Source organism: Natator depressus, chromosome 9, assembly GCF_965152275.1.
Source record: "Natator depressus isolate rNatDep1 chromosome 9, rNatDep2.hap1, whole genome shotgun sequence".
NCBI classification, from domain to species: domain Eukaryota; kingdom Metazoa; phylum Chordata; order Testudines; family Cheloniidae; genus Natator; species Natator depressus.
In genome coordinates, this window is record NC_134242.1 from 5,640,842 (window position 1) to 5,653,802 (window position 12,961).

General features: G+C 54.4%; 1 protein-coding gene across 2 annotated transcripts in view; it reads right to left on the reverse strand.

Annotated features, from left to right (window-relative positions):
* RUBCN (rubicon autophagy regulator) overlaps positions 1-12,961 on the reverse strand; it is a 60,976-nt gene that overhangs the window by 15,164 nt on the left and 32,851 nt on the right. For both annotated transcript variants that reach the window (XM_074963383.1, XM_074963382.1), the window contains 5 exons: positions 12,302-12,417; positions 9,741-9,942; positions 9,283-9,384; positions 3,482-3,542; positions 2,298-2,430 (listed from right to left, as the gene is read on the reverse strand). In XM_074963383.1, coding sequence (XP_074819484.1) covers positions 2,298-2,430; positions 3,482-3,542; positions 9,283-9,384; positions 9,741-9,942; positions 12,302-12,417 — 614 coding nt within the window. The remainder of the gene's footprint in view (positions 1-2,297; positions 2,431-3,481; positions 3,543-9,282; positions 9,385-9,740; positions 9,943-12,301; positions 12,418-12,961) is intronic.

A 12,961-nucleotide genomic window follows, 5' to 3' on the forward strand; every position in this document is an offset into this window, starting at 1 on the left:
TATGAGTAGTCAGAAAGTCAAACCCCACAATGCACTGCTGCCCAGCAGGACCACTGCTCAGCTTGAGGGTGGCAGGGCAGCGATCTGTGACAAAGCGGGTATTTTGTGTAAGCCTGAGGTTCACCCAGACCAGCTCCAGGGGGCAGTGCTAGCACATACAGACCTGCTATTTACACCACGCACAGTGCCGTGGCGTTCTTAGAACGCCCCCGAAACCCCCTCTACTCCCGTCACACGGGCCCCACTGGCACTCAGGACTGGCAGCGTCTACCTCAGCAGAGGCCTAGGCACTAGAATAGTGACAGCCTGTGGGTCGGGATTGAGGGGCCTGGGCAGAGCTGGGTATGGGGAGCCCAGAATTGGAGAGGCTGTGGGTCAAGACTGAGGGGCTACATGCGGTGCCAGTTTACAATGGCTCCAGTGGCTCCATGGAGCCGGGCCCATTCTCAGAAGGGGCCCCAGCCTGCTCCGCTTGCACTGTGCCCCAAGACCCCACTGGCTTCCCCCACCCACCACTTGCTCCTCTTGACCCGCTCGCTGGCTGGCCAAGTTCTCCTCTCCGCCCCCACCCCCTGCTCCTCTCAGCCCCCGGGCCGGACCCCAGTGCACCTCTGGCTCCGGGCAGTCTCTGCTTCCCACCACCTGTCTCCCTGGAGCTGAGCTGATTGAAACTGGTGCAGAAGCCTGGCCAGTCTCAGCCAGGTGGCAGGGGTGGGGCAGGAAGCCAATATGGAGGGCTTGGCTGGGCCCCTCCAGACAAGTACATCTTGAGGGAGCCTGGCTGGGGCAGGCCCTGGCCTGGCTGATTGCGCCACTCCCAAAGGGACGGAGCGATTTCTAGCCCTGGGACCAGCCCTGGCTGCGCTGCCGGCTCAGCCCGGCAGACCATCACCTCCCAGCAGGCCAGTGAGGGGGAGTGGGTCTGGGGGGGTGCTGGGCTGTGAAGGGGCAGGGAAGATCTGTGTGTTGGGGCACTAGGGAGTGGGGCTGTGGGTGGGCTGGTGTTGTGTAGGGCACTGTACATTTGTGGATGGGTCTGGCGGGAAGCTGGGCATAGTGGGTCCCAGGGGGCTCTGGCCAGAGGGAGTCAGGGGGTGTTGGGCGGGGGGGGCTGTGTGGCTTGGCATGGGCCTGCCCCCAAGGGGAAGGGGAATGCTGGCAGCACAGGGCTGGGCAGGCCACTGGGCATCTGGCAACTGCCGGTTTGTAAATAGTGCCCTCGCATTGGGTGGAGCGGGGCCGCCCCTGCCATGCCATGCCCCATGGCCTCTGGCTGGCCCCTCGCTCTGGGGACTGACCTCCCCACGCCAGGCTCCATTGCCCCCACGGGGGCCCACAAATATGTTTGGCGCCGGGCCCACAGAAGGTTAATCCGGCCCTGGCTACATGAGAACATTTGCACAGCACCTGCCCATGCAGTAGTGTAGCTGCCACTGCGGTTAGCACGGAGATCGCTCGCTTTCTAACACGCCTTCTAGCCGGTCCCAGCGGAGGGTTCAAACAGCGACAACAACAAACTCCATGATCAGCTGAGTTTCCCACGCCCCGCCCCAGCGTGGGGCAGCCACAGCCATGCTGCCCACTGCTCCATGCCACGTGGGGGGGGGGGGGGTTCGTCCGAGCGGTTAGTACACTCAGTGACTTGTGCCCCACGCACACGCACGCTCTCCACTCCCAACGTACCCGCCGGAGCTTTTTGGAGAGCTGCCTTTTCTTATACCACTGGCAGCGCTTAAAGAGCTTTTTGAGAGACCGTCTCGGGCCCTGCAAACCAACAGCAAACAACCCGTCAAGGCGCTGCGTGGGCGACACCCCTGGGCTGCTGGTGAAGGCCGAGGGCCACTGCTCTTGACTCTGTGCTGCTTCCGGGTGCTGATCCTTGGCTGGTCCCTAGATCTTCCCCACCATCCCTGTCCTCCTGCTCTCCCTGTTCATATACAAGGACAACAGGAGCCAGCAGAGTGCAAGTCACCCGCCTGGCAGCGCTGCAGCCAACTGTGTGGAAGGGACGCAGCTCTGGGAGTACGTGAGGGACGTGATCAGTGCCTTCCCTCCTCTTCTACAGCCATGGCGAGGTGGAGACCGGCTGCAGCCCTGCATTCAGGACTGGCAGAAAGCACCAGATATGAGCTTCATGCAAAGGATTCCCTCGCTGGTGGAGGCAGTGGGTTCTCTGCCCTCTAGACTTAAACGAATCCCCTTGATTTCACATCCAGCTTCCGTCCTCGCACACCCAAACAGCGCCCTCTATGCATCAGTGCAACTGCCCCCAGCGAGGCCCCTCCCCACACGCCTACCTTCTGAGGGGCATCCTGCTCTGGGACTAGCCAGTCCAGTTCAGAAGCGGCTGGGAGCTGCATCCCTTCAAACTGCTTCAGCAGGCCCATGGCCACGGCCTCCGCTGAGTTCGAATGGAGGAAGGAGTGGGATCTGCACAGCAAGAGAGGACAATCAGCACCACAACAGACGGGGCATAACCCCCCACCCCCAGCCAGGGTGCAAAGGAGATCAAAGCCTGGGTCTTCTGACTGGTGACCCTCCCAGCCCCACTTGTGAGAGTCTGCACTAACAATGACGACTCCTCTTAGAAGATATTGTCTCAAATTACATACAGGAATCACTTCTCCCACACTGCTACCTCTGGGGTGGGACGCACACAGGGCCCCGCAATTTGGGATGGGGCATCAAAGAAACTGCAGGGGAGTTGGGAGGTGGAATGGAACGAATGAAGTTGGAATCCGGACAAGACACGGGAGAACACACAGTATAAAGTGACGTGATCTTTGCCAGCAGGGCCTAGTTTTACTTGACATCTGACAGGCAGAGGGGGCCCTGCCACCAGCCTTCTGGAAAGCTGCCAGAGATTAACAGACCAATGAGATTTCCAAGGGACTGTGATGACCCATCCTCCACCTCAGCTGGGAATAGTAATGAGGCAGCAGATTGCTGAGTCTCCAAGGGAGGAGGAATGCCTTCAGCCACTCAACAGTGCCTCCTCTGGCCAGTTTAGGAGTAGCATTGATGGGGAGTCCTGTCCAGCTCCTAGTTGTAAGGATGGTGACTGCAACACAGGACTTCAAGTAAGACGACAGGAATGGCGTGGTGGCAGATTGGGGTGAACCTCAGGTCTGACTGGGAGCCTGGTGGGGAATGTATGTGTCCCCATCACCTTGGGCTGTCTTTCCTAATTCGCTGTGGTTCCTGTTCCCAGCCCCTTCTCCTTCCACTAACCGTTAGCTTATTAGAGGAGTCAGTGGCAGAAGAGGCCTATTCGTGTAGAATCTAATCCATGCCCAACCCATGCAGGATCGGTCCCTCATGCAGGGATTCCCAAACCCCTCAGCATTCAACTTAAGTTTCCATTTGCCCAGCTTCCCCGCAGGACTGTCCCCAAAGCTGAGCATACTGAGCCCAGGCGAGGATCAAAGAAATCACACTCTGGCGGGGTGGGGTGGGGTGGGGGAGAATGGACGGGACGTACATGGATTCCGAGGAGAGGAAAGACTTCCTGCTAGACGCTGCATCCCGCCTGATGTCCGCATCTGCATCAAGAAGAGAGAGGGCGGAGCAGAGAATTACTCCTATTTTAAACAAAGGCTAAGCAGTTTTGCATTAAAAACCATCACACGGTTGTAAAAGCATGTGAGCTACAGCACCTATTTCTACCAGGGACAATAAGCAGCAGCTAGAAAGTCACCTGGTCAATCTACCGGGGAGAGAGAAGAACCTGTGGCTGTGAGATGAAACTACAGTGGGGTTAGAGTGGAAATGTTACGGCCTGTACAGGGCACACACTAGCTACCAGCGATTACGGAGCTTAGAGAAATCCACACGCATACAAACTTGGGGCTAGTAGGGCAGGACACTGGGGTTAGTTATGAAATTTAGTAGCTTATTAGGTTTTATGAACAGCATTAACACTGCAAGGGACTGGTGATGAGACACAGGCCATTCACTGCTATTGTTCTGGTTCAAATCCAGTCCGGATTGTAACACCGATGGCTTGTCAGCAGCCCACGTGGCGTGAGTTGGAGGCCTGAGTTCATCTCCCAGTGGACACAGGTCAATGTCAAAAGAACCACGTGGCAGTGGTCAGCAGCCTTGCTGGCCACCCTCTGCTGAGGCACCCAGGATCAAACGGGCCACAAAGAAGGATCACTTTCCTCCCTACAGGGGAGGAACTTAAATCCAGGTGTAGCATCTGTGCATATTGCTACCACACTGCTCACACTGCCCTCTTCCAGATTTCTAATAAATACTGACCACGGACCCGTAGCTGGGCTGGGCTACACCACAGCTAACCCTTGGCCAGGATAACAGTTGACCACTTATCCCTACTTTTTGCTATCTGTCCATATGCCAGTCCTGATCTATGGCGGCATTTTGCTGCTCATCCCCGGACCTTCTCTAGTGGGGGACTTTGTCGAAGACGAGCTGAGAGCCCATAATAATGATGCCCACGGTTCTCTTTTATTCAAGGTTCAGTTCACGTGCTCAAAGAATTCTAGGAGCTGGTCTGGCTGCCACCATACAACAGTGTTTAAACATGGTGGAACGTGGTCACTAGACGCTGTGTCTCTCCCGACACAGCCACTCAGCAATTCAGTCTCCTCGCTTTCACAGCTTTGCGGGGTTACACTGAACTGGGAAGTGAAGGCAGATGAATTCCTCTGGGGTTTGCCCTCCAGCCCCAAGAAGGGGGCTGGTGAAACATCTTGACACTAAAGATCCAATTCAGCCCTAAGGTAAACGGGTACGATTCCCACCGGTCATGAGAATAATCCTGCTTACTCCCAGACCGGATTTGGTCCCGTTATCCCTGGAAACCCAAGTCAGCCTTAAAAACAATGTTGACTCCTGCATCTCCTGTCTGTATTGTCCTGCCAAGCCCACGAGCCGCATGAGGCATGACCTGGCTAGGGAGGCTTGGACTGCCCTATGGGTGGAAACTTGAGTTTTAACACCAAAGAATTTACAGAAAAGGGGAGAAAATATCAGACCAAGGCAGGAAAGAGGCCAACCCGCAAAATCCATAGGGACCCCATCAAGGAGGGTAAGAGGAGACCTAGAGAGGCAGCTGGGTCTGGTTAATGGGTGTGTAGTTGTTGGTTCGGCTCTCAACTCCTCTTCCCCCAGTAGGCTGGATACTGAAATACGGGAGCTGCTTGCTGATTGCTGCAGGACTCGTCAGTTTCAGTCCCAGCTCTGAAGGAGGGAGCAGCGAGGCACAGCAGAGGGGCAGCACACCCTGGTAGGGAAACCCAGAGTGACCAGCACTGGAATCTTTTCAGCAGGGAAGGTGGGATTCTCCATGGGACAGTCCTTGGGAAGGGAAAGGGTGTGAGGCTTTCCAAAGGATCAGGACAGTTGTTTGTATAGCCAGAGGGTACGACAACAAAGGCCCTGATCACAAATACTCACAACCTAAGAAATAGGAGTGCATCTCAAGATGTGTTAAACGCTGGGCTAAATCTTAAGTGTCTCCTTCACGTATCTTTCTGGACTTGAGTCAACAGGGAGTCTGGGATAGAGGATTAGCCATAAGTGGGAGTCAGACCTTTAGCACCAGGCAGTTACCAGTCTGATACCCGCTGCAAGCAGCAGGTGCACTCAGGACTAGGAAACCCATGTTATCTACAACCTGGTACAACCGAAGGTTTGTAGCTACAGAGAGAGAAGAAGTGGCCTCCCCACACAGCAAAACTGCCGCCCGAATGGGAGAAGAAACCAGCCTCTCTCGGTCCTCATGGAATGGCTCAGAGATCCCAGGCTAAAACAGACCCAAGCAAAGAGGGGGCGCACACGTTCAGCATTGTCTGAGCATTGTAGGGTGAGCACATGCAGTCAGGGTGAGCAGCGTTCAGCAGGCATCTCGCGGGAGGATTCAATCTGAACCCCACCTCCCCAGCAGGTTGAGGTGCCAGAACTAGGACCCCCCTGCCCTCTCTCCCCACTCCAAATATGGTATCTTCCAACCTAGGTGTTTCCTATTTAAATATGACATGCTTTGGACACTGCCACCCAAAATGCCTCTTTTTTGAGATGGGGCAACCACATCTGCATGCAGTGTTCAAGATGTGGGCATACTATGGATTTATAGAGAGACAATATCCCTTTCTTAATGATTCTATCCCTTTCTTAATGATTCTCAGCATTCTGTTCACTTTTTTTTGACTACCGCTGCACATTGAGTGGATGTTTTCAGAGAACTATCCACAATGACTCCAAGATCTCTCTCGAGTGGTAACAGCTAATTTAGACCCTGTCATTTTATACGTGTAGTTGGGATTATGTTTTCCAATGTGCATTACTTTGCATTTATCCACACTGAATTTCATCTGCCATTTTGTTGCCCAGTCACCCAGTTTTGTGAGATCCTTTTGTAGCTCTTCGCAGTCTGCCTGGGACTTAACTTTCTTGGGTAGTTTTGTATCATCTGCAAATTTTGCCACCTCACTGTTTACCCCTTTTTCCAAATCATTTATGAATACGTTGAATAGTACTGGACCCAGTACAGACCCCTGGGGGACACCACTATTTACCTCTCTCCATTCTGAAAACAGACCATTTATTCCTACCCTTTGTTTCCTATCTTTTAACCAGTTACCAATCCACGAGAGAACCTTCCCTCTTATCCCAGGACTGCTTACTTTGCTTAAGAGCCTTTGGTGAGGGACCTTGTCAAAGACTTTCTGAAGATCTAAGTACGCTATATACACTGGATCCCCCTTGTCCACGTGCTTTTTGACACCCCCAAAGTATTCTAGTAGATTGGTGAGGCATGATTTCCCTTTACAAAAGCCATGTTGACTCTTCCCCAACAAATCATGTTCATCTGTGTCTGACAATTAAGTTTTTTACTATAGTTTCAACCAGTTTTCCTGGTACTGAAGTCAGGCTTACCGGCCTGTAATTGCCAGGATCACCTCTGGAGCCTTTTTAAAAAACTGGCGTCACATTAGCTATTCTCCAATCATCTGGTACAGAAGCGGATTTAAATGATAGGTTGCATACCACAGTTCAAGGCTACAGAGGGTGTCAGCCTTTCACTCGTGCTGCACTGGCGGAGAAAAGCTCTCGGGACAGTACCGTCACTTTAAAAGCAAGGCCCCAGCTTTCTCTGCCTCTCCCAGCGCATGAAGAGTCTGGCGCCTTAGCGCCTGCGTCCCTAGAGAAGGCTTTTAACACCTCTGATCAACAGAGCTATTGTCTTGGAATCGCAGTGGGCTGGGAGCTGTAGGGAAGCTACATTTTAAAGGACAACTAGTCTCTATGCAGTAGAGCGTTCTAGTCTCCTCTCTCAGGTTATAGTAGTTATGTGGCCAGTGCTTTACCTTTAATGGCTGCAGCACTTTTAAACTGAACCACTGCTCTGCTGTTGCACTTGCCAGGCCAGACACACCTCTGTTGATGTTCTAGGTACATCACAATGTGGCAACACAGAGCCTGGGCAAGCAGCCAAGCAATTGAGACCTTTGCTACATTTTTCCCACCTGTCTGCCATCCACTGCATGCATCGCCAGCTCCTCTCCCTTTCCCGCTCAGATGACATTATTGATTGTTCCCAAAGGCCCCTGCATGGAGAGCGCGCAGAGAAATTCTAGAGAGCAGCTGACAAGGAGCCAGCTACATGTACAGAGCCCTGGGACGGGAAATAGCAAAAGCATAGTAGCTGGTGGATTGAGCTGGGGGCTGGTGGTTTGGTGTCCGGGCTGCAGCCTGCCTGCTTGATGCAGCGTGAACTCAGTTTTAGCCGCAGCTTTTGAGCCTCTGTTCTGCCGGTGGGCCCGTGACAGGCCCAGGCGAGGCACACGGACAAGCGCGCACACACACACACGCACGCGGCGCAGTGCACTCTGGGGTACTACCTGAAAACAAGGAAGCCATTGACACTCACAGGCCGTTCTTGGACATTTGAATCAGGTTAGATCCATCGTTACCATCTGCATAATATGGTGATGACAAAACATTTCGCTTCAGTGCTCGGCCCGGCCATAGAAAAAGGGTATCAACACAGAGACAAGAGAGCAGAGCCTGCTGGCACCCTTTGGGAGACATCCAGGGACAGCATTCAAACACCCTCCTTGGACTGCAATATCAAGTCAAACCTCTGAGCTACAGGGGGCCAAACCGGGGTTATGCTATCCACATCCGTGGAGAGAGGAGCAGGAAGATGGAGGGTGTCCATCACAGGGGCCTTTGAACCTCCCAGTCCATCCACCATTGTCCCAGTTGAAGACTGGAGAGTGCTTGGTTAATGCACCTTTAAAGTCAGCCAGAAGGGGCACTGCTGAGCAACAAGGAGTGTCTATCCTGACCAGTGCAGGAGGGAGGTGAGGGACAGGGTTCAAGGCCAGGTCTCCTGCAGAATAAGCACTGACTGTGGGTGCTCCAGGGCACGGAGAGAAAAATTAGCAGGTGCTGCTCAGCAGCACTCATCGGCAGCCAAGCTCCCCCCGCCTCCCAGCGCCTCTCACCTGCTGACGGCCCCGCTAAACAACTCCTCCCCGCTGCCAACAGCTGTTTTGCGGTGTGTAGGAATCTCCGGGAGGGAGGGGGAGGAGTGGGGACGGGGCGCACTCGGAGGCAGGGAAAAGGCGGGACAGGGCAGAGCAGCAGCAGCGACTTGGGGGAAGGGGTGGAGTGGGGGCAGTGAGTAGGGTTGGGGGGAGGGCGGGGTCGAACACCCCCCCAGCTAGAGGGGAAGTCGGCGCCTGTGTCCTGCAGGGAGCACTCTGGGCTATGGGATCCAGCCTGTGTGTGGGCAAAGTACCTTGGAGGTCAGGGTCTGTACACAGCCCATTGCCCCTGCTACAGAAAGACGGAGTTTAAGAACGGTAGCAGACAGTCCCCAGACTGACTCGTCCAGTCCGTGGCTGGTTCGAGTGGGAAGAGCAGGACAGCGCAGGTGGGCATTCAAATCCTTTAGCTCCCCAACCTCAGCCCGACCGTTCCCAGCCCGGAGGATTTTACATGTGAAAGGGATCTCTCGTAGGAAGCCAGCGACACAGCAAACGAGGGGCTTGTTAAGACTCTAATAGAGCTCCCAGAGCAAATCCTTCAGCCTTTATGTGCGCACAAGCCCACCTACCCAAAGGGAATCAGTTTACTGCAGTCCAGGGGTGGAATCTGGGGTCCCAGCTCAACTCACAGTTCAGCGTTACTCGAGAATGGCAATCTCTAAATGCAAAGGGACGTGCTCCTCCCCACTGACTTCAGCACAGTTACCCCAAGGAGGAGATTGGCCCCAAATCTCCATCTGGTACAGCTGCCCCATCTTACCTCTTATCTCGTACTCCTCCACGTCCTCCGCTGAGCCTGAGTCAGACAGCCACATGGAGTCACGGGAGCTGAACTGGGACTCGCTGTCTGTAGCCACGAAGCCTGGAGGGGCAAAAGGCAGAAGGTCTGAGAGAGCCCCAAAGTCAGCAGAGGTAATTTAAGTGTGACACTGAGGACTGACACAGGAGTTGGCCAGGGCGGGTAGTGCTGGGTGACGGGGGTGCCAGCGTGGACCCAGAATTAAGCTATGTCCTACACTTTGACACCACCATGGTGTGTACACGATAAATACCCAGACAGACCCAGTGACAGCAGGCCCTCCACACTAGAGTCACCATCTATTCAGAGCTAGTGTAATGTGAATTCCCACAGCCCCCTGGTGCCTGATACACCATCGCAGGGACTGACAGGAAACGAGCCCCTGCTCTCCCCAGCCTGGCCCCAAAAGCAGCACTCACTGTCTGAGCCCACCTCCCGGTAGGCAGGGAGCACGTGTTTGGTGCGGATCTGCTGGCGCCGGATGCGTATCTTCTGCTTGAGCTCCTGGATCTCCTTGTCACTCTCCTCTTCTTCTTCCTCCAGCCGCCGGTTCATCACGTTGCATTTCATCAGCTCGATGGCAGCGATCAGCGATTCAGAGATGCTGAAGTGAGCGTTTTCCTGGGAGGCAGAGGCCAAACCATTGCAAGAGAGCTGGGAAGTTGAGGTTCTCCGCAATGCAGCATTACATCCCCTACACCCCACAGTAGAGAACCTACCTGTAGAGAAGGCTATCTGGGATTTCCCACAGTAGAGGAAGACTTCTCTAATAGGCGCCAACTCCATGGATGCTCCAGGGCTGGACCACCCATGGGGGGAAAAAATAGTGGGTGCTGAGCACCCACCGGGAGACCCCCTAACAGCCCCCCAGCGCCTCTGGTGGGCCCCATCAATTAGCGCCTCCCCCTCCCTCCCAGCACCTCCTGCCCACCGCGATCAGCTGTTTCGTGGCATGCAGGAGTCGCGAGGGGGGAGGAGCAAGGGCACGGTGCACTTGGAGGAGGGAGAGGGCAGGAAGAGGTAGGGCGGGGCATTGGGGGAAGGTGTGTATTGGGGGCGGGGCCTGGGGCAGAGCCAGGGGTTGAGCACCCCGCAAGCACATTGGAAAGTTGGCACCTCTGACTTCACTTCCTAATGAACCCAAGGAATCCAGCCCCTCCAGTCAGGCCAGAAGCCTTCTTGAGTCCATAGCCCTGTGCACATGGAGTGCCCTGTTGCAATACTCTACCTTCACCTGGTGTTTTCTGAGTGCTTCTTACTAGGACAGAGGTTCTCAAACTGGGGGGCAGGCCCCGCTCTGGGGGCACGGAATGCATTTTGGGGGCGCGTGAGAAGCTTTAGGGGACCAAAAAAAACCAAACCAAAACACCTTACTCTACACATTTTACCCAGAGCAACAAATAACTAGCAAAGTGGATTCCTCCAGACAGATCAGGTCCTCCGATGGTGCCATGCATTTGACTCTGGATGGCGCGATGCATTTGGACGGATTTCGGTTACGCTTGCACAGCATTATACAAATCGCGGCTGGCTGTATGTTACGACGCGGTGCGTGCATTTAATTGTGACCATCGACCACAATCACAGTTTTGCTTTTGCTCCTCTCACAGTGAATCATTGGCGCGGTTTCAATCAATGCCTCGCTGTTCGTAATATTTAGTGAGAACTGCATGTTGATTTTTTTTTTTTTTAATTGGTATATGTACTTGTGTGCCGGGCGGGGAGGGTAAACTATTACACACACAAAGAAGGCGGGGGCGCGATCCAATACTCTTGAGAACCACTGTGCTAGGAGACCGGCTGGATCCAGACAGGAAGGAGACAGCTCAAGATGGTCACCTATCAGACCCCACTTCAGAGTTCTTGAGGGATGATGCCAGAACTATTCGCTCTGACAACTCTGGCTCGACCCCCATAGCTCATGGGAGCGGTTTGACTGGGGGCCCAAGCCCACCAATGCAGAGAGAAGCCTACTGGAGAACAAAGAGTCCTGGCTGGCTTTCAAAGGACTCTCTCGGGGGCAAAGGGAAAATCCAGACCGAGACACACTCAGACACATGACGCTGGAGGGGTGTCTGAAGAAGCTAGGCCTGCCTGGGTCGCCATTACAGGATGGTAGGACGTTAGGGGTGACAGATGTGTGTCGGGTATTTTTAAATCCTTTTCTCTGTCTTTCATGTTGTATTCCAACTAAGGGAAAACACTTGGTCTTAAGGAGGCTAGGGTCACTCTCGTGGTCACAGGTGCCCAGCACAAAGAAAGGCAAGAGTGTGAAACTCAGCTGGGCCTTCAGGGCAGTTGGTGTATGCAGGGCCCTGTGAGCGAGTCCCAGTCTAAGAGGGGGATTCCTCCCTGGGACAGGTGAGGGCTAGAGGCCCATGACCAAAGCTGGGTGCACTCAGGGATGAGAAAGGGGACAGAGGTGCAGCTAGCCCTGCCACTGTGACAGCCCCACTCTCCAACGTTCCACCATCTGCGGGTCACCCAGCACGCAAAGAGAGCAGCTGACTTTGGTTTTTCCCAACTCAACACTAGTTGCAGATTGTGGCTCTGCACAGTTAAACAGCAGAGGATCACATCGGCCAGGGAACATTATGGGGCTTATGGAGAGGAGCATCACTGTTCCTTACCTGCACTCGGAGGGTAAAACGCTCTGTGATCCTTATACCTGAACCCCACCGCTTCCCGACTGCCTAAGGCTGGAGCAAACAGCGGACTGACTTCAGGGAAGACAGCAGCAGAGGGAGCCCCAGCAAGCTGCGATAGCTCACGCTGCACGGTAGCCCCGAGCTATCAACACCAAAGAGCAAACTGAAGTGTGAAAGTAGACCGGCGAGTTCTCTGCGCAGCTCTAAGGCTGGAAATGCTATGGTACTAACACTGGCTTTTCGGTAGGGCTGCTAGCCCGTGGAACCGGAGTCACTGACCCAGCAACCAAGGAACACATATCCCCCTGCATCACTCCCCTGCTATCTCCCACCTTCTCCAGGTCTGCACAGCTGCCGAAGTCCTGCTCAGACAGGTAACTGATTAGGGACTGTCCTTCCGAGGGTCTTCGGAACATCCCTTCCCCCGAACTCAGGTACTGGCCAGCATCTAGGGAAGCAAAAGAGAAGCAAATGAAGCAGGGGCATTTTACAAACCCACAATGCTAAAGAGTCAGAGATCAGAGCAGGCACGATTCCATTACACGGTCCCAGGGAGCCCAGGGACATGGGGCACCATTCTGGCCTTAACACAGACACTGCCAGACTAGATGACGCGTGGCTGGAGCCAGTCGAGCATCCAGCCCCCGAGAGTGACCACCCTCAGAGTATTCAGAGGAAGGGGCAAGATCCCCACAGTAGGCAGATTGCGGAGGGACAGCTGATCCCAAAGTCTCATCCTAATCCCTCCTAGTGAGAGATCACAGCTGCTTACCTTGGGCCACTCAACTCTCCTCCCCAGCCCCTACCAGCCGCTCTTAGATTTAGAGAGACACAGAGATAACAGAGCACTTGCCTCACGCACAAGACACCACGCTCATGAGCAAATCCCCACGTGTTCACCGTCAAAAGCTGTCCCACAAACGTACAAGGACTGAGCACCCGAACCCAGCCGTACTGGTGGTTAACCCTTTCTGCTCACCCCCTGCTCAACT